The 23,587-nt window shown below is 40.4% G+C and overlaps 1 protein-coding gene across 2 annotated transcripts in view; it reads left to right on the top strand.

Annotated features, from left to right (window-relative positions):
* Positions 1–23,587, top strand: part of TTLL5 (tubulin tyrosine ligase like 5) — a 259,783-nt gene that overhangs the window by 184,482 nt on the left and 51,714 nt on the right. For both annotated transcript variants that reach the window (XM_034993230.1, XM_034993229.1), the window contains one exon: positions 9,808–10,003. In XM_034993230.1, the coding sequence (XP_034849121.1) occupies positions 9,808–10,003 (196 nt within the window). The remainder of the gene's footprint in view (positions 1–9,807; positions 10,004–23,587) is intronic.

The raw sequence follows: 23,587 nt of genomic DNA, 5'->3' as shown, positions 1-23,587 counted from the left end.
TTCTCTCATTGTGTCACTTTTAATAAGTTGTATTTCCAAGGATTTCTTCATTTTATCTAAGTTGTTGAATATTTGGCATAGAGTTATTCACAAAAATATTGTACTTTTGATATCTATAGACTCTATGATGTTCTTCTTCATTCCTGATATTAATAATTTATGTCCTTTTTTTCTTTGTGATCAGCTTGCTTGGAACTTACCAACTTTTAAAATCTTTTCAAATAGCCACCTTTGATTTTGTTGATATTCTCTGTTTGCCTATTTTCTATTCCATTGCCTTAAAAAAAATAAACTGAAGTACATTAAGATTTGGAAGAGTTCATTAGAGCAAACATTGATTTTAATTGGGCAGTGACAAACTAAAAATGGCTAGGAGCAATCTACCAGCAGGAACTATGGGCAAGGCTTTTTTGTTTTTGTTTTTTAAGTAAAGCAAGGAAATTACTTGATTGACTACAGCTTAAGCAGTTGCCTTATTTGGGAAAGCCTCGTAAGCTGTTTGTGATTGATTGTTCTTAAATACCATTTTCTCAGATTTAAGTGCCTTGACAACTGGCTTAGGTTTTGGTTTGTTTATATAGGCTGCCAAGGCTTAGAGCCACCTCAGTCTGATGGCATCCTTGTTTAATTACAGTATTGATTTCTGCTTTTATTATTATTCTCTTTTTTATTCTACTTACTGTTTGTTTAACTTGCTTTTTTCTAGCTTCTTAAGGTAGAAGCTTGATTGTTAATTTTATACATTTCTTTTCTAATATAGACATTTAAGACTATAAATTTCTGTTTAAGTACTCTTTTTGATTTTGTTTGTATTTTCATTACCATTCAGTTGGATACACTTTTATGTTTGTCTTGTGATTTCTTCCTTGATTCATAGATTATTTAGAAGTGTGTTAATTTCCAAATATTTTGGAATTTTCTAGATATATTATTACTGATTTTTAATTTAATGACATTCTAGTCAGATTGTACTCTGGATTTTGATCCTTTGATTTTTATTGGGACTTATTTTATGGCCCAGCATTTGGACTATCTTGGTGAGTGCTCCACGTGCACTTGAAAAGAATGAGTATTCTAAAGTTACTGGGTATAGTTTTACATAATTGTCAAATAGACAGTGGGTGGAGTGTGTTGTTCAAATGTTTAAGTCTGTATTGGCTGTTTTTTTGTTGGTTTTCTCCCCCCCCCCCCACCCCCACCCCTCTAGCACTTTAAAATATCTCTCCATTGTTTTCTGGTCTTTGTTTTCTGATGATAAGTCAACAGTGCAACCATTTGGATTGTTGTTCCCTTGTAGGTAATGTTTCTACCACTGCCAACCAGCACCCCACCACCCTGGCTGCTTTTATGATTTTTTCTTTATTTTTAGTTGTCAGCAGTTTGACTATGATGTGCCTAGGTGTAGATTTCTTTGTCCTTACCTTGCTTGGGATTTGCTGAGCTACTTAGGTTTGTAAGTTAATGTCTTCCATCAGCTTTGGAAATTCTCAGCCTTTATCTCTTTAAAGATTTCTTCTGCCCCATTCTCTCTCTTCTCCTTCTGGGATTCTTATTTTATATATGTAACACACTCTCCTCTATTGTGTTCAGTCTATTAAGCATTTTGAATGAATTCTTTAAGTTTTTTTTTTTATTTATTTGACAGAGACACAGTGAGAGAGGGAACACAAGCAGGGGGAATGGGAGAGGGAGAAGCAGGCTTCCCGCTGAGCAGGGAGCCCAATGCTGGTCTCGATCCCAGGACCCTGGGATCATGACCTGAGCCGAAGGCAGACGCTTAACGACTGAGCCACCGCCTCTTGAATGAATTCTTCATTTTTGATTTTATATTTTTTCATTTCTAGAATTCTTGTTTGGTCCTTTTTTTAAATAAATTTAATCTCTCTATTGAAATCCCCCATCTGTTTATACATGTTGCCCACCTTTTACGCTAGACCCTTTTATGTATTTATCATGGTTATTTTGAAGTCTATGTCTTTTTATTTTTTTTTTAAAGATTTTATTTATTTATTTATTTATTTATTTGACAGAGACACAATGAGAGAGGGAACACAAGCAGGGGGAGTGGGAGAGGGAGAAGCAGGCTTCCCGCGGAGCAGGGTGCCTGATGTGGGGCTCAATCCCAGGACCCTGGGATCATGACCTGAGCAGAAGGCAGATGCTTAACAACTGAGCCACCCAAGTGCCCCGAAGTCCATGTCTTTTAAGTCCAACATTTGTGCCATCTCTCAGTGCCCTTCTATTGACTGTTTTCTCTCATGGGTCACATTTTCGTGCTTCTGCATGACTTTTATAATTATTGATTGTATGCTAGACATTTTATGTAAAATCAAAGTCTTAAGTAAGTATTATTTGCTCTCCCACCCCCCAGAAAAGACATGCTTATCCTTTTCTCAGGCTGCTAATATATGGAAGGGGTTGAGCGATCTAATTGATAATTAAGCTGGGTCTGGACTTCGTTGCAACCTTAGTGAGATTCTAGTTCACCTCTGACTTCAGATGTTTTGAGAGCAGGATGGGAGCACCAGTAAGATTCTAAAAACCCTTGTATGCTTTATAATCATGTGGTCAGTTTTCTGAACCATGCAAGATGTCTGCTTTTCATCCTGGATGTCAGCTTTTTTGGGTAGCTGAGGAGTTCTCTTCCAATCGTACTCTCTTCTCCCCTGTTCCCAGACTCTATTGCAACAGGTTTGTGGTTCACAAAATGCTGTTCTGGGGGCTGGGGGGCCGGGGAGAGTTGGTCCTCAAGACTCTTTGAGGAAGACAGTAGGGTCAAAATGTTTTCCATAGTAGTGCTAAGATATTTTTTGCCCTTTTCACTATGTTGACATTTGCACATGGTGCAAAAACGATGGTGTTTTTATAAAACTCTTCATGCTTTAGTACAAATTAAGGCCGTGGCCCCAAACTGTAGTAGTAATCATTGTAATCTCTACCACCAGAGCATTTGTAGTTACCAGAGAAATGCCATTGCTACTTAAGAAAATCCTTGTTATGCAATGATTATGAAATCTCAACTCTGGATTACATATCTTTTTAATGTTCTGTCTGACAAAATAGGGTGTACATATAGAGCACTTCTGCATACTGTGTGATTGTCGTCTCAAGAAAAAGCACTTGTGTGACTGAGTTACAGTCCAGACTAGCCGCTTTTTTCATCAAACATTTTTACTTGAAAGAACAACTGATAGATAAACTCTGGTTATTCACATTTAGATGTTTGGCAGATATTTTCTCAAAAATAAACAGTGAGCCTAACACTTTAAGGAGAACAACTGATGGTATTTCTTGTCAATGATAAAATTCTAGCTTTCACAAAAAAATTAGAATTATGGAAAACTTCTATCTACCATTATGGATTTGATAGCTTCCTAATACTTGAAGACCTTTCTGAAGTGATTGAGTAATATTAACACATGGGATTTTTTATATTGTATAATGAAATGTGTCAACATTTGGAAGGTCTGCATAACTCAGTGAACCAGTATTCCTAAAGGTTAATGCATGATATTACAAAATCTTGTATAAATAAAAAGATCCATTCAAAGTACAAGATGAACCAACAGAGTATGAAAAGTTCATTGATTTGGTTTCAGATTCTATATTACAACTAACTTTTAGACTACGACTTGTTGAGTTTTGGTGAAAGTTAAAGAATAATATGCACAGTTTCTCTGAAAGTGAGTTGGGTCGGTCTCCTGCCCTGTCCCCAGCCTTCGGTCTCCCCATGCACTTGGTGAAGGAATTGATGAGTGGCCACAGACTCACTCTGTGGCTAGGCTTCAAGGAGTCCAATATATCATACCATCCCCCATGCAGGTGCTGAGTTTGTCAAAAGTTAGGTGGTTGTGCCTTAACCCCTATGTGTGGCAGATACCTCCTCCTCTCACGGGTCCATCCTGGCTGAAAGCTTAAGGCTTGTCATTTCCTGGAATTTTATTCATTAAGGTTTCTGCATGTCCTCAGCATTTTGTTAGGTTTGAAATAAGTATGATTTAGCAGCTTATTCAGCTTGTTCTTTGGTTAAGGTAAGAATGACAGTCTCTTAAAACTTTCTATAGCTTGCTCAGAAGCAGAAGTCCAACAGATGCTTTTAAATGTTTTTTGGGCTTTGCCTCTGATTTAACTACAGGAGAGGTAGCATTCGGGATGGAGAATGAGGGAGCAACATTAAAACCAAGGGGGTTCTAGTTCATTATTTCTGAGAGTGGAGAATAGGACTCCGCTTTGGGCTCAGGAGTTTGGAAGAAGAGTCCCAGAGGTCTGTACAGCTCACTCTGACTCTCCGTGGAGCCCCCTCCAGAACAGAAAAAAGGAAGCCACCACATATATATGGGTGGAGGCCAGGCTGAAAGACCTTGGGGAGGATGTTCGGACAGGAAAGAGTGTAAACAGTCCTTTCTCTGAGACCACGAGTAATGACTAGAAGGCAGGAATGATCAGCTCTGATGGCGGAGCAGGAAGTAGATTTGAGCAGAAAACTGAATGCATAAAAAGATGGATGTGCCTCTGCCCCCTCCACTGTTTAGTGGTTTGAAGAGGAGGCAGATTCATCCCTTTCCAGGTAACCTGTTCTAGGCCTCAGCATACAGCAGGTGCAACACTGTTATAATAACTCTTTGGAGGATACTGTCCAGCAGAGCTTTTCTTTTTAGTAAGCTGGAGCCCTGTTGACTTCACAACTAACACCATGCTGATGGCTGGATTGTGCTAACTTGGCAACACAGAATCCTCTGATGGTGAATGACTGAGTTTATGTTTTCTGTATACTACCTCAAAGGACTGTAGGGTATCAGTGAAATGGAATCATTTGGTGCGGGAAGAATAGTAATAATAGTAGTATTCGTGGTGGTGATAGTTTGTTGGAGCCTTTCCTGCGTGCCAGTACTTTCACTTCTGTTAGCTCTTGAACCCCCACAGCTCTTGAAATAGGTACTTATTAGCATATCCCGTTTCACAGATGAGAACAGTTGAAGCACAGACAGGTTAGTGCAATGAAGGCCCCAGTGGAGAGGACCCTTCCCTGCTTCATTCTCTTCTTCCCTGTATGGTCTTTGTGAATATGGCCCAATTCCAGCTGCCCTGGGAGGCACTGGGAATGGGGGACCCAACATTCCACGCAGAACCACTCTACTTTTGTCCTTGGAAGCATCCCCTAAAGCCAAGAGAAGTCCTCACCCCCCTGCCTGATGCCTCTCTGATCTCAGAGCTTCCTAATTCTGGCCTGCACTGCTTTGTTCTGCTCGCGGGAGCCTTTCTCTCATCTGTGAGATGTTCAGCATTTATAGCTCCTTTGCAGCACTTACTGGGTGCTATGACTACTTTGGGACTGAGAATTTATAGACAAAGAAAATGTAGCCTCTGCTGTCCTTAATATCTACACCCACACACTTCCCAACACTCCCTACACATGGTAGCTCAAGTCTAGCTGGGATTGGGTGGATGGAGGAGGCTGGGGACATGGACTGCGGGATCACAGTCTCTGTATGCCTGTCACATTCCTGTGCCTCATTCTTACCCTACACTCTTGTGACATCACAACAATCTCAGAAAATCTGAAAGCCTATCTTCACGGAGAGTTCAACTGCCTGGTGAGATTTGCTTTGCTAAAAACCAGCGCATCGTATAAAAACCAGTGCCTCCAAGTTCCTTACAACCAACATCCATTTGATGGAACAAATAGCAAAGCAAAGGAGAAAGTATGTATTGGCTGGAGTTTGGGGACTGTGCTATAGGAAGGGCAGTTATGGAGAAACATTTAGCCCTGCCTTGCCACAGTGTGATATAGAAAGTGAGATGAAGTTCTGAATGAACAGGCTAATAAGAGAAGGTGATGTTCAGAAAAATTTGCCATATTGTTGCCTATTAGCTACATGTATAGTAAAGGTGAAATACAGCATAGTTCACTTTGAATCTTTGAATTTGAGTCAAATGTTAGACATTCTGAGCATTTCCACAGCTGATTTTCTTGGCTCTCTCTTCTCTGTTCTAGAAATAATATAAAACTCTTAGAAGTTATTTGCAGGAAATATGTACAATATAATATTTTAGTATTGAGCAAGAAATAACAGAAAAACTAGAGAGAATAATTAAAGCTCAAAATTTTGATGGCGGTAGGAAATGTGTTACTAGTAGACTACAATGAATCGAGGTTCAGGATGGATTTTGGCTGGAAATGGAAACTATTAGATGCCATAGAAGGGAATATGGAGATATGTAATCTCAGGTAAGGCCCAAATGAGAGTGCACCTGACTTGCTCTAAGTCAGTCATTGTAGTACTTGCATATTACAAACCCCAGAGGCTTGTGCTTTAATTGTGAGATACCATGGCCTGAGTACCACCACCGTCACTCAAAGTAAGCAAGTTTCTCATGGCACTCACCACATTGCCTTACACAGCTGAGCATTCTTGCCCCCACCCAGAGGTGCACCGTAAAAACTCCTGCTTCTGATAAAAGTTTCTACTTGCTTGAGAAACTTTCTTTTGTGGTTTGGAGACTGGGCTTGGGTTACTGATGAGATTAAAAACAGCTTTTACTATGAAAGTTTGTGAGATTGCAGTCCCTGCACTATGTGTGCAATTGGATGAACAGACCTCCTATCCGTAGTCTCTTATATGACCTCTTACCCACTGTCCTACCCCTTATACTCACAGACCCCTGCTTTGTGGACACACACCTGAGAATCTGTCCCTGGTCGTCTTCATATAAGAGGGCCTCGTTACTCTGATTTCTGATGTACAACAAGAAGGCATTAAAGTAAATGCCTCCTAGGAATATCTGTTAAGAAGGCACTTTTAGAAAATAAAAACAATCTAGCCTGCCAGTGAGATGAATTCTGACATAATAGTTATAACGTAGTTAAAAAAAACCCTTTAATATCTAATTCCTGAGTCTAGATTGCTACTTGTGGCTAGAAACTTCTACAACCAGCAAGCCAGAAATAGTAGTAGAATCACAATTGATTAATTTTCTGACTTTGGGTGCAGTTATAAATAATAGTTTCATTCTAAATTCGAATACCTGCCATAATCAATATGGAAATCTCAAGGTTATTCAGCCAGGCCGTTCCTGCTGTTCCATCTGTCTCTTCCCTTGCGTTCACTTGTTCACTGGATCCGCCCACTCCTGCCTCTACCCTTCTCTTCATTTATACCTGGATGCCTTTCCCCACCACCCCTCCTTGCACTCAGAGACCATGCAGTTCCTGAGCTGCTCGGTTGTTTCTTGCACGTTCTCTTCATTAAGCTTTTCTCTTCCCTCACTAATGAGAAAAGAGATAACAGCTTTCTCTGGCCCCTCCTTTCCTCACCCTATAACTCCTGTTCGACTCCCACTCAACACTTCGCTTTGTAGAATAATGAGAACTTTTTATTTGCGTATTTAGGTACTTATTTCTATTCAGTCATTGGTTGCCACATTTCTCTATATCTCTGGAAGTCCGTTGGGAAAGAGCGTGTCTTTTTAACTGTGTAACAGCATGCACACTGAGGGATCCCTGAAGATCAGATGTCAAACTCAGAAAAATTCATAAGTAAGCTCTCAGCTTTTTGGTACTGTTCTCCGAGATTAGCTGAAAGTGTGTAATTATACAACTGAACTGTGGGAGCCAAACTGTGGGAGGAGATGAGTGAGGATGTGACCTGTCAGAGGTGAGATTATGTGAGTAGAAAACCCTTCATCCGTGGACTTAAGAATATATTACACAGACTTTCCCTTAACTAAGTATTTGGAAATCTCTCAGAGAGAGGCAGAGAAACCAAAGCAGACCCCTGAAATGACGAAGCTATGTTGGAGAACACAGACGAGAGAGGAGCCTGGGCTCCTGGACTCAGCCGACATTCCACTTTGCTCCTTCCCCCAGGGTTCTGTCGGGACCATTAGGAATCAGGCTATAAATAACTAGACGGCCTGAGGTCAGGCCTCAGGAAGGTCTTATAACCTTATCCCAGTGTGGCTGCATCTCTGCCATTGAAATGACCCTTAATGTCAAAGGAAATCTGCAGAGGAAATAACAGCAGGATGATTTAAGTCACTATGAGTATTTCTCTTTAGTTAGACACTGTTTCCTTTCTTTAAGCCCTGATAACCAGGTTTGGGGTAAGATTGTTCACTATGAGATTCTTCTTGTTTCTTCTGTGTACAATTTCCTGGTCACTGTACTTCAAAAAGGAAAAAAACAAAACAAAACACCACAGGGTAGTTGAAGAAGGTCCAGAGGAGAACCAAAAATGAGAGAAAAGGGCTGCCAGATAAGACTGTTCTAAAAATTAATGGGGACCTTTTTTAAAAACAGTGGGGAAATACATAAAACCTAAATTTATCATTTCTACGTGTATAATTTAGTGGCATATAGTGCATTCAGAGCTTGTGCAACCATCACCACCGTCCATTCCAGAACTTTCTTGTCATCCCAAACTAAAAACTCAGTACCCGTTAAACAGTAACTCCCAATTCTCCTATTTCCCCAGCCCCGGCAGCCACCATTTTACTTTCTGTCTCTATGAACTTAACTCTTCCAGGGACCTCATAGAAGTGAAATCATGCAATATTGGTCCTTTTGTGACAGACTTATTTCACGTAGTATGATGTCCCCAGGGTTCATCCATGTTGCAACATGTCAGAATTTCTTTCCTTTTTAAGGCTAACATTTCATTGTGTGTATAGACTACATTTTGTTTATCCGTTCACCTGTTGATGTTTTCACCTTTTGGCTCTTGGGAATAATGCTGCTGTGAACATTGTGTACAAGCATCTGAGGCCCCTCTTTGGGGTATATACCTGGAGGGGGTGGGAATTGTTGGATCACATGGTAATTCTGTGTTTAGCTTTTTGAGGAACTGCCAGAATGTTTTCCACGGGAGCTACACCATTTCACGTTCCCACCAGCAATGCATGAGAGTTCCAGTGTTTCCTTGCGCTGACCAGCATTTGTTTTTTTCCATTTGTTTTGTTTTGTTTTATTTTGTTTTGTTTTGTTTTTAATAGTTGTCATCCTAATGGGTATGAAGTGGTATAAATGGGGACTTTTCTACTTGGAAGAAGTGGACTGAGAGGGCAAGTAGTAGGCCTGTAGTTATAAAGACTTCAGCTGGGATTTACACAGACATGGTCACCAGAATCTAAAATTTTGGAATCTAGATAACGAAGAAAGTCAGAGTATGTAACAAACAGCCTAGCATGAGTACTGTACAGTCCCCAAGGCCACCAGCCCTTCACCTTCCTCAGATGTACAGGCTAAACATCAGCTCGGCTGGGACTCTATTGAGGTAAATTTAGAATAATGAAAAAAAGTATCTTCTCAGACCAGTTGTTTTATCCCATGATGGACACATGAGCTCACTAATGGGTAGTTAAGAAAAACCATGAATTCTGTGAAATTCACCCCTATACTTTTGAAGTTGATGTTAGAGAAGATGATTGCTTCTCTGTTCCTACCTGAAATTTAACTTGCCATCCTGCATCTGAAGCTCCCTGGCTCCTCTCGGAAGCCCTTGTGGCCTTCACAGGGGACTGAGGTGACTATTTTCATTATTTAACCTTCAACAGATACTTATGTACACTGACCATGTGCCAGGCCTCGGGATAAGCGCTACGAATAGAATGGAGAGCAGAGCCGACCCTGACTTTGTCTTCTTGGAGCTACAGTTCAGTGGGCGAATCAGATCATTTATCGCACAAATAGATTTGTAATTCCACACTGTGTTTTGCTCTATACAGGAAAAACACCTGTGAAATTTCCCTCTTATCCGTTAGGTTGTTCATACAACCTCTCTAAGGAATAATGCTTTCTTTTCTCTTTAGGAGCCTTCAGACAGGAGGCTTTGCCTGGGACGGAGAGGTAGAAAACAATGCGTATAGCAAGGCTACGGGGGTGGTCCCTCAGCACAAGTATCACCCCACAGCGGGCAGTTACCAGCTCCATTTTGCCCTGCAGCAACTTGAACAACAAAAACTTCAGTCCCGGCAGCTTCTGGACCAGAGTCGAGCCCGGCACCAGGTAACTCAGATAAGGCTTTTCCATATGCTAGCATCTTCCTTCTGTGGGGGGGTGGGCGTGGAGGGATGGGGAATCAGGTCATGACCTGGCAAGATTTCAAGGTATAAATAATGTTTCAAGTCCTTCTCAGAGGAAATGGTCATAAGTTTGGCTTTTGGGCGTCCGGTTTCACAGTACACAAAACAACACACAAAAGTGGAAGTGTATACACGAAAATCCTTGCTGTCCTGGCACTTATGCTCTGGGCAAACACTGGTTTCCTGTTCACTGTCTCTACAATGACAGAAACTCCTCTGAGTATGTGTGTGAGGGAGCTGTGTAAGTGAATTGTACTCGTGTGTCAGTGTGGCCCAAATTACAGAGAAAGGATGACTTCACCAAAAAAATCAGGCCTTATAGAGTTAACTTTTTCTTGATGATTTCAGGGTTATCATTAGAATCCATTACTATGTTCTACATGTTCTTTTGGGCTGAATCAGTACTGATTCTATGAGCTTCCCTTTTATCTGGTTACATGAAGAAATATATCAGTTTGATCTCTTGTTATTTGCTCCTATAAAAGTGTAGTACATAGTGTGCATTAGTTTGTGCAAAATTAATATTCACTCAAAGGCTAAGGCAACATTTCCTAAAGTTTTTTTTTCTTTCCCTCTAAATAAAGCAATTATCATATGCTCTCTATCTCTACTTAATCTTTTTAACTATTGTCCAGGTCCAGACATTTTATTTTTTCGATTTCATTCATTACGTGCTCATCTTTTTCTATGCTGGTATACTCTCTGTATTATAGTAACTCATTGTAATTTACGAGAAATCAAAAGTATGGGTAGTTGTGAAGTAGTTTTTACTGGAGGAAAATCCAGACTTCTTACCTGGGAAGCATGGAATGTAGCATCTCATTTTGATCACAACACCGCCCTCCATCACACAGTAATTTCCTCATTTAGAAAGTCTTTGGGATAGGCAGTTTGCATTTTCACAATTGTAGATATAAATGTGTATCTTAGTTTTTTTTAATCTATGTAAATTTCTGAAAACTTGTGAACTTCTGAACTCCCTGTCATGCAGAGTACTTGAGAATGCAAACTTAATCAGATCCTGGACAGGAGAGGTCTCAAAAATAGCCTTATTTCCCTTATGTGAGCATAAGCGATGATCTAATGAATCTAGACAATTGGGCCCTTTTAATGCTTCCATACCTTGAAATAGTGATGATTTTTAAAGTGATCGTAGGGCATTGAAGTTTGGGGGAGAGACCGTTTTACTGATTTTTACTTTTAGAAACTGCTTCATTTAAAAGCCCATCTCATTCTTTTGATTAGCTTCCAGCGACTCACATTCCTTTGAAAATTCAGAGTACTTCTATTCTTGTGTGGATTTTTTTTTTTTTTCCCAGTGAGGATTACAGTGGTTTAGTTTCACTGAACTATGAAGTATATGGAAAACATGTTTTTTAGAATCTGTCAGAATATCTGTCTTAGGGAGGAGTTAGAACTCCCAAGAAGGGAGTTATCCCGTGACTCCTGGAGAGGGAACAGTAAATCATTCATCATAATTTTATATATGTTTATAACATCATTTGTTTCTTCCCCCTGTTCTTCTAATCCATAGCTGATTTAGGTAAAAATGAGTCAGGGTGAAGTTCTGGGACTGTGGGGAGAGCTAAAGAAACTAAATTCGTAGCTTGAAGAGTTTATAACTAAGAAAATAGCAAAGATATTAAATGTCTCTTTTTCTTGCCTACCTTATGGCTGTGCTAGGCTTGATCATTATAATTATCACCACGTTGTTGATGGCAGCCTGCTTTGCGTTCTCTGTGTTTCTGCCCTTGGGTTAATAGATAGAGGTGGTTTCTCTGATGAACCCCTTATGTTTGGGATTCATTTTTCTAAAGTATACATAGCCAATGATATAAGTAACAATTTGGTTAATTGCCTGTTTGAGGGTAGAATTGAAATCTAATTTACTTAACATTCATCCATAAGAGACACCTATGGAACAGGCCATTAAAGGGGGCTTTATATTCTATTGCACTGTAGTGTATTGAATTACATTGATTATGTGCAAGGACTGTGCCTTTCATAGTGATTCCCTAAAAATATTTTTGGGAAACATCATGCAACCTTTCTTGCACTACACACAGAGGAAGTTCTCCATCCCTTTCTGCACTTAGGTAGCCAGCTTATTAAAGGTATTAATTTCAAGAAGGCAAACTCTGATTCAGGATATGTTTGGAGATGGACATCTCTAACCGTTCATGCGCAGTAAGGTTTGATCTTCATCTCTGTCTAGCATTGCACTCATAAACTGAGAAAGTGTCATGTACTGAATCCACCTCAATAAGAGACTGGAACTGTAACATGGGCATCGGAGAGGAAGTCACCCAGAGCCATTGGCAGGATTTCCAGGGACTGAGGTACAAGGAAATAGGTGTGATCCAGTCCATTTGATAGAAAGCAGGATAAACAGAGTAAGACAAAATTTAAACCATGCACTTGTACACACTGATGAGTAAAACCAGCAGTTTTAAAGAAGAAATCATTCTAAGTCAGACAGGATCAGTAAACTTTTTTTGTAAATGGCCAGATAGTAAATACTTAAGGCTTCATAGGCCATAGAGTCTCTGTGGCCACTACTCAGCTTTGCCATGGTAGAATGGAAACAGCCATAAACAATATGGAAATGAATGAGTGTGGCTGTCTTCCAGTGAAACTTTATTTATTAAAAATGGGTGGCAGGCTGGATTTGTCTTACAAGCCCTAGTTTGCAGACCCCTAATTATGAGCAACAGAACCATTTGGAGGGCCTGTTAAAACACCGATTGCTAACCCCACCCCATTTCTGATTCAGTACGTTTGGGAATGGGGCTCAATTATTTCCATTTCTAACCACTTCCCCAGGTGATGCCAGCGCTGCCCTTTGAGGGACCACACTTTGAGAACATTGAGCTAGAGGGAAAGAGATTAGGAATGTCTCCTCTTCAGTTATTTGTTTTCTGTCCTTTGGCAGGGAGACTGAACATGTTAAAACTTAGTGTTGCCCTTATAAAATTTCAGGCAGTCATTGTTTTATAGGAACTTTGTTTCCATCTTGTTCACTCCATCTACCACAGTCTCCTTATAAATAAGTTTTCCAAACCTGAAAACCTTTGTGTGCATTTTTCTTATCAGGGTACATTCTGCTCAGCAATCATGCTCCCAGGATTCAGGTTTTATGGTGGACAGGAGATAAGTAATGGGACAAATTCCTCCCTCTTTGTTTTTTTTTTTTTTAAGATTTTATTTATTTATTTGAGAGAGAGAAACAGCATGAGAGGGGATAGTGTCAGAGGGAGAAGCAGGCTCCCCGCCGAGCCGGGAGCCCGATGTGGGACTCGATCCCAGGACTCCGGGATCATGACCTGAGCCGAAGGCAGTCGCTTAACCAACTGAGCCACCCAGGCGCCCTCCCTCTTTGTTTTTAATAATAATAGCCAACACTCAGCACTGTTCCAGGTGCTTTACATATATTCATTTATTTAACATGAGTTTCAGGGTGGTTGGAGACATGACAGAATCCTGGTCAGCTCGGGGTGGTAAAATGAATCTGTTATGTGTTGATCTATGCCAACGTGTGTCTTCTCGCTGGTTTACACTCATTGCTTCCCACTTCCTTCTCATTCTGGCTTCCTGCCCCTGAAGGAGAAGAATAAAAAACTTTCCTTTCAGCTGAGTCGGGGGACTTTCTTGGGCAGCAGTGACTGCTGGTGACATCAGCATGAGTAGCCCTCCGTGCTGGGGGGCTGTGAGGAGGGCCGCACCGGCTGTGAGGCCCAACTGACCTGATTCTAATTGCCGACATTGAGCTGATGTTATTCTTGGCCCGGGACAGAGCGATTACTCAGTAGTTTCTGTTAAAGTGATCCTTTGTTAAACTTCTGCTCCCAGCCCCCCTCTTCTTCCCTCCCACTCTCTTCTCTGCCTCATCCAGACTGAAAAAAGCCCAAAAAGCAGAAAAATTAAGGACATTTTGTTGGCCAGGGCAGAATTGCTGAAGTTTCTTTTAACAACAGAGCGGAGAGCAGGGGGGATTTTAAATACATCTTAATTTTTCATTGGTTCCGTCCTCTGTCCAGAGCCCTTCAATTGTTAGTAGACTTAATTTTGGACATAGTGAGATAACTCAAGGTGAGAGAAGACTGTGTACCCTGAACTCCTTTCATCCTTCCATTCCATCTGTCCTTTACTTCCCCCTTCCCACCATGCTCTCTTCTGTTGGACTGAGCTAGATCAGTAAGGGCCAACAGAAAGTAACGGTCCTGTAACAAGTGTGGGGGGTGGGCAGCTCTGGGTTCACACCACAGGGTCTTTCAGTTTGCTAGTACATCTTGAGTGCCATATGTAATGAGCTTTTTGCTAATGGTATGTGTGTCCATGCACAGCCTCACAGGTATGGAAAGGATTTCCATATAAGCCCAGCCAAGTCTTGTTATACTGCTCCTAAAAGTCCATTGCATGTGTCTAGAAAAATTCTGCCCCCCTACAGGAGTGAATACTGTATCTCCAAGGCTTCAGCTGCTGTGTGTTTGTTTTGTGGGGGAGGGGAAAGAGAGAGAAATTCAGCAGGCACCCGGACTTTTCCAGGCAGCCAGCAATAACATGCTAGCTCCTCAGCATGGCACAAAGAGAGCAAGCAAACAGGCTGGCTGTGCGGGGGGAGTCTTTCTACATCCTTCTAACAGAGTGTCCAGGAGGAAGATTGGACTGGGATATTCAAGAGGAAGAACTTATTCATGTGTGCTTAAGTTCCTGCAGCATGTTGGCCTGTCATAACCTACTGCTGATTTGTTTTGTTTTGTTGGGCATTTTGTTCCATTTTGGTTTTCCTTCTGACTTTTATCAGAAACTCATACAACACTTAGTTTCTAGATGATGATGATGATTGATTGATTGATTTTCCTAGAACCATTTGATTTAGTAGATTTTGCCAAGCCAAACTCTTTTCTTCTTACCTAATAAAAATATGTTGAAAATATGTGAAATGATACGTGTAAAACTACATTTAGCTGTTTGGGAAATAGGCCCTCTGGACAGGCTTTGGAGTCAGATAATCTTCCATTTAAATCTTGCTTCTGTCCAGCCCATGCCTGGGACAGGCTATTCAAACTTCTCTGGACCTCAGTTTGCTTATGTCTGCTAAGGAGATGATAATATATATCTGTGCGTATCATGAGGATCGCGATTCTCAGGATGTTACCACGTGTCAGGCACTGAGCTGGGACTTTTATTTGTATTATCGCATTGAATCCTCCCAGTTGTCCTCTTATAAGCCCCACTTTACAAACAAAAAACCAGATAATCACTTCAGGTGACTTTTTCAGGGTCACATAAGTAATAAAAGGAAGAGTGGTTTTTTAACCCAGGTATGCAGCAGGCATAGCATCCAGCCTCCACACTATCACGCTGTATGCGACCATCCTGACGATACAGTAAGGCATTCATGTATATTTTATACACACACACGCATACACACACACATATTAATCTATGTGTATTATTACATAAATTTTTAAGTTGCAGTTCATACATCCACAAGTGTACTTACTGACACCTATAAAACTGTATTTGAAAAGTCCTCTTCAGGTATCGTAACTAGTCTGCTACCATTCATCATATACACTGTCATAAAAGAGAAGGTCTACTGAACATATATAAACTCAGGTCTAGACATTCTCCCACGTATCTCAGATTCTTAAAGAAATGTCTTAAGAAAGTGTTCCTTTAGAACTCTTGGAAACACCCATAGTTTACCCTCCTTTGTGTTTTTATTTTTTAGTAATAGGGTTAGGGACTACTGAGTCGTGCAGTATCCTGAAATATGTTCTAGAAGTTTGAAGATTCAGAACACTTGTGTGGGTTTTATTAATAACACAGGAGTTATCTTTTCAGTTATCACATTGTCCTTTCAACCCTGTTATTGTGTTTCTGTGATGGTGTTTCTGAGAAGACTACTGGGAAACATGACCGGTGTCTACAAATGTGACTACCATAGGTGATAATTTTGCATGATTACTGTTATGCTTGCTTTTTCAATTCCATATAAATTTGATTCTTAATGCATTGTTATAATAGAGATATCAGTTTGTTATGCTGATTCATCACTACTAGTAATAGAGGTCCTCTGATTACCACCCGCCTGCTTTCTAAGCTGCTGCTGGAAAGTGCCCGTCTGGAATCTTGGAGGCAGGAAGGTGAGGGGCAGGGAAACGGACACAGCGTGAGTGCCTCCTGTGTGCTGGATGTAACACTATCGCCATCCCACTGACGAGGGAGCTCAACGAGTTTAAGAAACTTACACAAGGTTGCATCGCTAGCTAATTACAGAGATAATACTCAGACCCAGTCAGAGAGCTCCCAAAGCCCTTTTCCACTCTACCACCCTCCCTCTTGAGAGGAGTGACTCTGTAATTTGCTTTTTGGGTTACACATTTATCATCAGTCAGATAAGGCATTCCAGATTTACTGATGCTGCTGCTACTCTAGACCCATACACACAAATATAAAAGAAAGGGTCAACGTAATGCATCAAAGTATAGAACTCTGCTTGGCTGTGGCTATGTTAAAAGGCAACTGTTCACCTACCAGCTGCCTGGGATCAACCTTGTTTGTTGTATAGCCTTAACACGTGGTTTTGCTCCTGCTGCCTGGCGACCAGTTTCGTTCTCTGCGCTCACTCTGTGACCCGTGGTTTGTTTTTCTTTGTCTGTGGGCATATGGGGGACTCACAACTGTAACTCTGTGAGATAATGAAAGACCTCATCCTTAAATATAAAGAACCACGTCCATCTGAAGTGGACGCAGCCCCAGGAAGAAGCTTAACAAATGGATGACAGCAGGTTCTATGCAAGATGCACAGTAGGTCAACCATGTGAGATTCTGAGCCAAATAAGACAAACCATACATCTGAAGGCAGAGACAATTTAGATACTTATAAATTCTGATTTTAAAGTTGTGAGGGAACTTAGAGGTTGCCTTGTCTGATTATTTCATTTTACTCCTCAGGAGATGTAAGACACAGACACATCATCAGAAGAACAAGGACCCTGATAGAGAAATAATTCCCTACAACTACTAGCTAACAAAAGATAAGAGACAATTGAAAACAATGCTATGAATTATATCTTTTTAAACAATTGAACTCTCAGTCTGGGGTCCGTTGCTGATCTTTTGAGGTTATCTTTATTTATATATGTTCATATATACTTTAACTTTTAAAATAAGTAATAAAAATTTGCTTATAGACAAATTTTTTTCAAGCTTTCATTCTTGGAGTAAAGCTAGTGAAATCTGGGTCTTTTAAATGTATCTGATGAAAATTGGACACATTGCTACGTTTGCTTTAGATTTACTTTAAAAGGGAAATATGATTTCAGTGGATTTGCATTTGAAGGGAATCAGCATAACATAAATAAGGAAGGCTGTGTTGTGTAATGGGGCTCTGAAATCAGACTCTTTGTGGGCATGGATCCTAGCTTGCTACTTAGTAGATGTGCCATCATGACAAATTATGGAAGCTTTTTGTGCCTTGGTTGCTTCCTCTGTATATAGAAATGATGACGGGACCCACCTCAGGGGTTGGGAGGATTAAATGAGATAATAGCACGTAAAGTGTTTAGGGGAATGTTGACCCAGGGTAAAAGCTCAATAAAAATTCATAGCTCTTGGGGCACCTGGGTGGCTCAGTCATTGTCTGCCTTTAGCTCGGGTCATGATCCCAGGGTCCTGGGATCAAGCCCTGCATAGAGCCCTGCATTGGGCTCCCTGCTCAGCGGGGGGGGGATTCTGCTTCTCCCTCTGCCCCTCCCTCTGCTCATGTTCTCTCTTTCTCTGTCAAATAAATAAAATCTTTTTTGAAAAATTCATGGCTCTTATCATGATGTATTACTTTTTTTTTCATCGTGGTAAAAACACATAGCACAAATTTACCCTCTTAATAATTAAGTGTATGATACAGTATTGTTGACTATGAACATTGTTGTGTAACAGATCAATAAAACGTTTTCATCTTGCATGACTGAAACTCTATATTCATTGAACAACTCCCTGTTTTCCCCTCCACCTGGCCCCTGGCAATGACCATTCTATTTTGTGTTTCTATGAGTTTGATTACTTTAGATACCTCATATAAGTGGAATCATACAGTATTTGTCTTTTTCATGACTGGCTTGTTTCACTTAGCATAATGTCCTGAAGGTTCATCCATGTTTTAGCATATTACAGGATTTCTTTCTTTTTTTAAGGCTGAATGATATTCTATCATATGTATGTACATTTTCTTTATCCGTTCATCTATTGATAGGCATTTAGATTGCTTCCACATCTTAGCTGTTGTGAATAATGCTTCAGTGAAACTGGTTATGCAGATATCCCTTCTATTATGTATTACTTTTTTTTTTTTTTTTGAGAGTGCGTGAACAGGGGGCAGAGGGACAGAGGGAAAGGAGAGAGAGAAAATCTTAAGTAGACTCTACACTTAGTGGAGAGCCCGACACAGGGCTTGATTTCACTTGATTTTCCCTGAGATCATGACCTGAGCTGAAACCAAGAGTGGGCCGCTTAACTGACTGAGCCACCCAGGCACCCCTATTATGTATTACTTTTAACCTTAAATATACATAGCATTGTAATTTCAATTTCAGGGTTTTAGTTACCCCCCCTTCCCTCTGCCAGAAGCAGAAGTTGGTTAAGATGATATTAAAGTGTTTAGGAGAAGTTCAAGGCTCATAAAGTATTAATTGGCTACTTTTTTTTTACTTATATTTACATATTTGAACAATTGAAAATAAATGCAAATTAATTCGTTCACAATTGCTAGTGGGATATGAGAAGAAAAAGTAGAAAGGATGATTAATACCATGATGGGCTGCTAGTGAGGGAAGGTCGTCTACATTACATCTTAGGGCTACTTAATTTCACCAGGTCTTCTGGTCATTGACTGCAACTCTGGCCTTAGCCAGCTGCCTCATGGTTGGACTTCTTTGGTCATAACACACACCTGGCCCAAAATCAGTTCAGTTGTCTTGATGCTGTTGAAAAACCAACTCAGAGACTACTGCTGGAATCTTTGGTTTTATCGGATGACAGAGTCTGAGGCTCAGGAGCATATCTAAGTATCTATTAATGACCGGCATTGTTTCTCAAATATACAAGTAGAGTTGACTTAGGAACTGCCTAAAACACAGTGGTTTTTGTTGGTGAATAAATTTTCATTACAGGTAAGCAGCTGTATTCACATCCTGGCGAGCAGATCATTTGAATTAATAACAGCCTTCAGTCTTAGTTGCTAAAGAAGACAGAGCCTCTTAATTGATTTTAGAAATAAAAGGATATGCCAGAGAACTTCTGATATCTTTGACCACTCAAAGCCCTATCGCAGGTATTCACGTCATCAGTCTCTCTCTGTATGAACAGTAGCATCTTCCGGGTTTCTGCCCCATCCCTGTCAGGGTTATAGCACTGCTCCCCGCCTTGTCCACAGCACCAGAAGTTGTACTCTGTTTCTCTTGCTCAGCCTCCAGTCTTGTCCCAGCTGACAAACATTGTGAATGGAAGACAGCCAAGAACTCCATACAGTGTGAGACAAAGGCCTTTTGGAAGCTTGCTTTTGCTAAAATAGAAACAGCTACCCTCACCCTCACCTTGGCCCCCAGCTTTTTACAGCATCATATGATTGCACAAAAGACACAATGTGTTCTTTGCATTGAACAGCTCTTGGCTGGTTGTAGTAAGGTGAGTGATTAGCATCTGACATGCTCAGGAAGATATACCATCCCAGTACTTGAGCTGCCAGAGAGCAACATTCTAGAAGCAGTTTTGTGTACTATGTAATGGGAACTTTATCCAAGTTAGGATAAAATCTCAGTGGGGAGAATAATGCATAAAAATGTTTTCTTTTCTGGAACCAAAGTAAAAGGGGTACAAAGAGACTTAACCCATTGAAGTAGAGTTTAACATTTCCCTACTTTATCTCCCTTAATTTAAAAAAAAAAAAATGGATTTAGAGTTATTTCACAACAAAGAGTTATCCAGCTCTACTTCATCACCAAGAAGCCCAAGTAAAGACGAAAAGAAGTGTTTTTCTGGAAGGAATTAAAAAAGAAAAAAAAAAAGAAAAAAAACCTCCCAGAATTTAATCTCTGAACAGTATTATCTTTCTAGTAAGAGAGCCCAGATCTTGCTTCCCCATAACCTTCCAAGTTGCAGTCTGTGTTCTGTCTATCAGAAATTCCTCCTTCCCACCCACGAGTACCCTTCTGTTGTGGGAGAAGGAGGGCCTTTCCAGTCTTTGGCCTGGGGCCAAGCCAACCCTCAAACTGTGGTTTTCTCTGAGTCTCCTCACTGAAGCATGGCTGTTTCCCACACCCAATAAAGAAGCAAAAGTCTTGTATATGTTGACCAGGTCTTGAGTGGAGGCCAGTGCTTACACAGCTCTCACATTCCCAGGACATTGACTGATGACGGTGTAGCCCCCTTCCCGGTTGTTAACCCACAAGTGCAGCGTGGTAGTATTGTGCATCCAAACCTCACCTTTCTTAGGATTTATACAGAGAGAACTTTATCTAATTCTTCTGTCCATTTATGAATGAATATCAGGACAAAACAATTCACATAATCTGTCGTTGAGGGAATTGTAGGATTGGGGCCAATACGCTATGAGAGGCCTGGGGAGGCAGATTTCTGCCAACAGTCTAAATAAAGTCATTTATATATCTGCTTTTTAACATTGCCTAAGTACTTTCCTGGGCTTCTTCTTATCAAATGTGATTGCTTTAATTTCATTATGCATATCCTTGGTTTTGGTGAAATACCTGGGAACTTGTCTACATTACTGACTCTTTGGAATTTTGGATGGTACAGAATTGTGAGCATTTCATTATCCATTCAGTATATTAGAGTATGGTTACTGAACAGCAACTGAGAACCTAGAGGCTTTTTTGCTGTATTTGGATAGAGTATCTGCTTTTTTGAGATGCAGTACATTTATGTTATATTAAGGCTTAAACAAGCATGACTCTTTGGTAGATTGAGGATTATATCTCAGCTCAGTTAGGATTTCATTTTGCTGCATCTAGCAGACCCCTCTCCCTGCTATGGCTTACCAAGTTAGAGGTTTTTTTCCCCCCATATAATCAGAAATCTAGAGTTAGGCTCTCCTGAACTCTGTGGTACTGTCAGGAGCCCATGCTTTTCCTGTCTTTATGCTTTGCAATCCTTAGGAAGGATTTTACCCGATGCTAGCTAGATATCCATATTCTGGGTGGGAGGAAGAACAGTAAGGGGCAAAAGTTGTGTACTAACCCAGTTTGCCCCTCTTTAAAGAGCTTTCCTGGAAACTGCACCTGGAAATTTCTGTTTATATCTCAGAGCTATGTCACATGGTTATTTCTAAGTACAGGAGAGATTGGGAAATACAATTTTTTAGCTGGGCACACATCATTACCCAAACAAAATAAGGGCAGTATTATTAGGAAAAAGGAAAGAAGTGTTAGTATCCAGGCAAGTGACAAGTCTCCTAAGCAATAAATTCTCCTAATTCCTTTTGTTATTTGAGGTAAAGACTGATCTTATCACCCCAGAACATCAATATCTAAAGGCCTGCCATAAAATTTGCATCTAGGAAGATGAATTATTATTTTTTTATTTTTTTTAAGATTATTTATTTATTTATTTGACACAGAGATAGAGACAGCTAGAGAGGGAACACAAGCAGGGGGGAGTGGGAGAGGGAGAAGCAGGCTCCTGGCCAAGCAGGGAGCCCGACGCGGGGCTCGATCCAGGACCCTGGGATCATGACCTGAGTCAAAGGCAGACGCTTAACAACTGAGCCAGCCAGGCGCCCCAAGATGAATTTATTTTTGTTTGGGATCTACAGAAGGGCTTACTTATATTTTGTGGCTGAGTATAAGTTGAACACAAATAATACACTAGGCCCTATTCAAAGTCCAGAGAATGGTCCTAGTACAAGATTACATCTCTATGTAAAGACAAACTTGCCTGTTTTCTTGTTATAGGAATTTGGTTGTTGAAAAAAAAAAAGTGAGTAGTGGTTACAATACAAGTTTTGTTATTTGCATCCATGGGATAAATGTTTATTAAGCACCTTTTATGTACAAGGCCGTCTAGGCACTGTGAGTGAAACAAAAAGTAATCAGATGTCAATCCAGCCATCTCCAGTGTGCATTGTCCAGAAGGAGAGAAAAGTACACACATCAGTGTCCATAGTACAAGGTAGAATGTACTAAATGTGATAAGACACATACAAATAAATTGTTACAAGCATTCAGAAGAGGAAAAGATTATTCCTGCCAGAGAGAAGTGAGTAAATATGATCTGGGGAACCTAAACACATGTTTTCATTTTAAGAGTTTGCTTTCACGGCTAGTGAGCATCATCCTAAGACTAGAAAAATATGTTGATAAATGCATAACCAACTGCCAGTCACAGATCATTACAGATAGGCAGACTTGCATGTCATCCCATCCTTTGGTTCCTCAGTAAACTGAGGTGGAGGTTTAGGGAGGAATGGAGCATTTGTTGAGTGTCTCCTATAAGCCTGGTATTTGGTCTATTACAAGAATCCTTTAATGAATGCCTGGGCTAGATTTACATATGTGATCTTCATTTAATCCCCAATAATCCAGCAAAGTAATCTAATTGCCGATGAGGAAGCTAAAGGCCAGAGAAGTTCAATAACTTGAAAAGGTCACCCCGTTTATAAGTGACAGAGCCCACATTTGCACCCAGGCACGTTTGACTGCAAAGCCATGCTGTTTTCCACTTACCTGAGTCTCTGCCTTTCACTCATGACCAAATCTGGATTTGTAGGCATGGTAAGTGTTGAACAGTGAACTGCTTCTTCAGCCCGGCCTAGTAGTGAGTGCTGTACCCACCTGGTTGAAACTTGGGTGCCATTTGGATGCTTCGACTTGTATTCAGAGTTAATTTTGTTACCTGCTTAAATCTTAAGAGAATTGGACTTTCTTTTTTTTTTTTTTAAAGATTTTATTTATTTATTTGAGAGAGAGAATGAGAGAGAGAGAGCACATGAGAGGGGGGAGGGTCAGAGGGAGAAGCAGACCCCCTGCTGAGCAAGGAGCCCGATATGGGACTCGGGACTCCAGGATCATGACCTGAGCCGAAGGCAGTCGCTTAACCAACTGAGCCACCCAGGCGCCCGGACTTTCTTTTGACCTTTGAATAATTTATTTTTGTAATAAGTAACTACATATAGATGGTACAAAATTCAAAAGGATATAAATGATATATAGTAAACAATTAGTTTCCCTCTCTCCTGGACCCCCAGCTAACCAGTTCTCTTCCATGGAGGTTACTAGTTTTTTTTGTATATCCTTTCAGAATTGTTCTGTGCAGATACCAACCTTATGTGTATGTTTTTCTGTGTGTTTGTGTATCTGTGTATGTTGGTGTGTGTATATATGTGTGTGTGTGTGTGTGTGTGGTTATGCATATTCTTTTTTCTTTTTACAAAAATAGGTGCTTATTATACTCACACTGTTCTGATCTTGCTGTTTTGTTTTTATTTTTT

The sequence above is a fragment of the Mirounga leonina genome, unplaced genomic scaffold, assembly GCF_011800145.1.
Source record: "Mirounga leonina isolate KUSES-001 unplaced genomic scaffold, KU_Mleo_1.0 Mir_82, whole genome shotgun sequence".
In the NCBI taxonomy this organism is placed as follows: Eukaryota; Metazoa; Chordata; class Mammalia; order Carnivora; family Phocidae; genus Mirounga; species Mirounga leonina.
The sequence above is the reverse complement of the archived record's forward strand: the minus strand, read 5'-3'. Positions and strand labels throughout refer to the sequence as shown.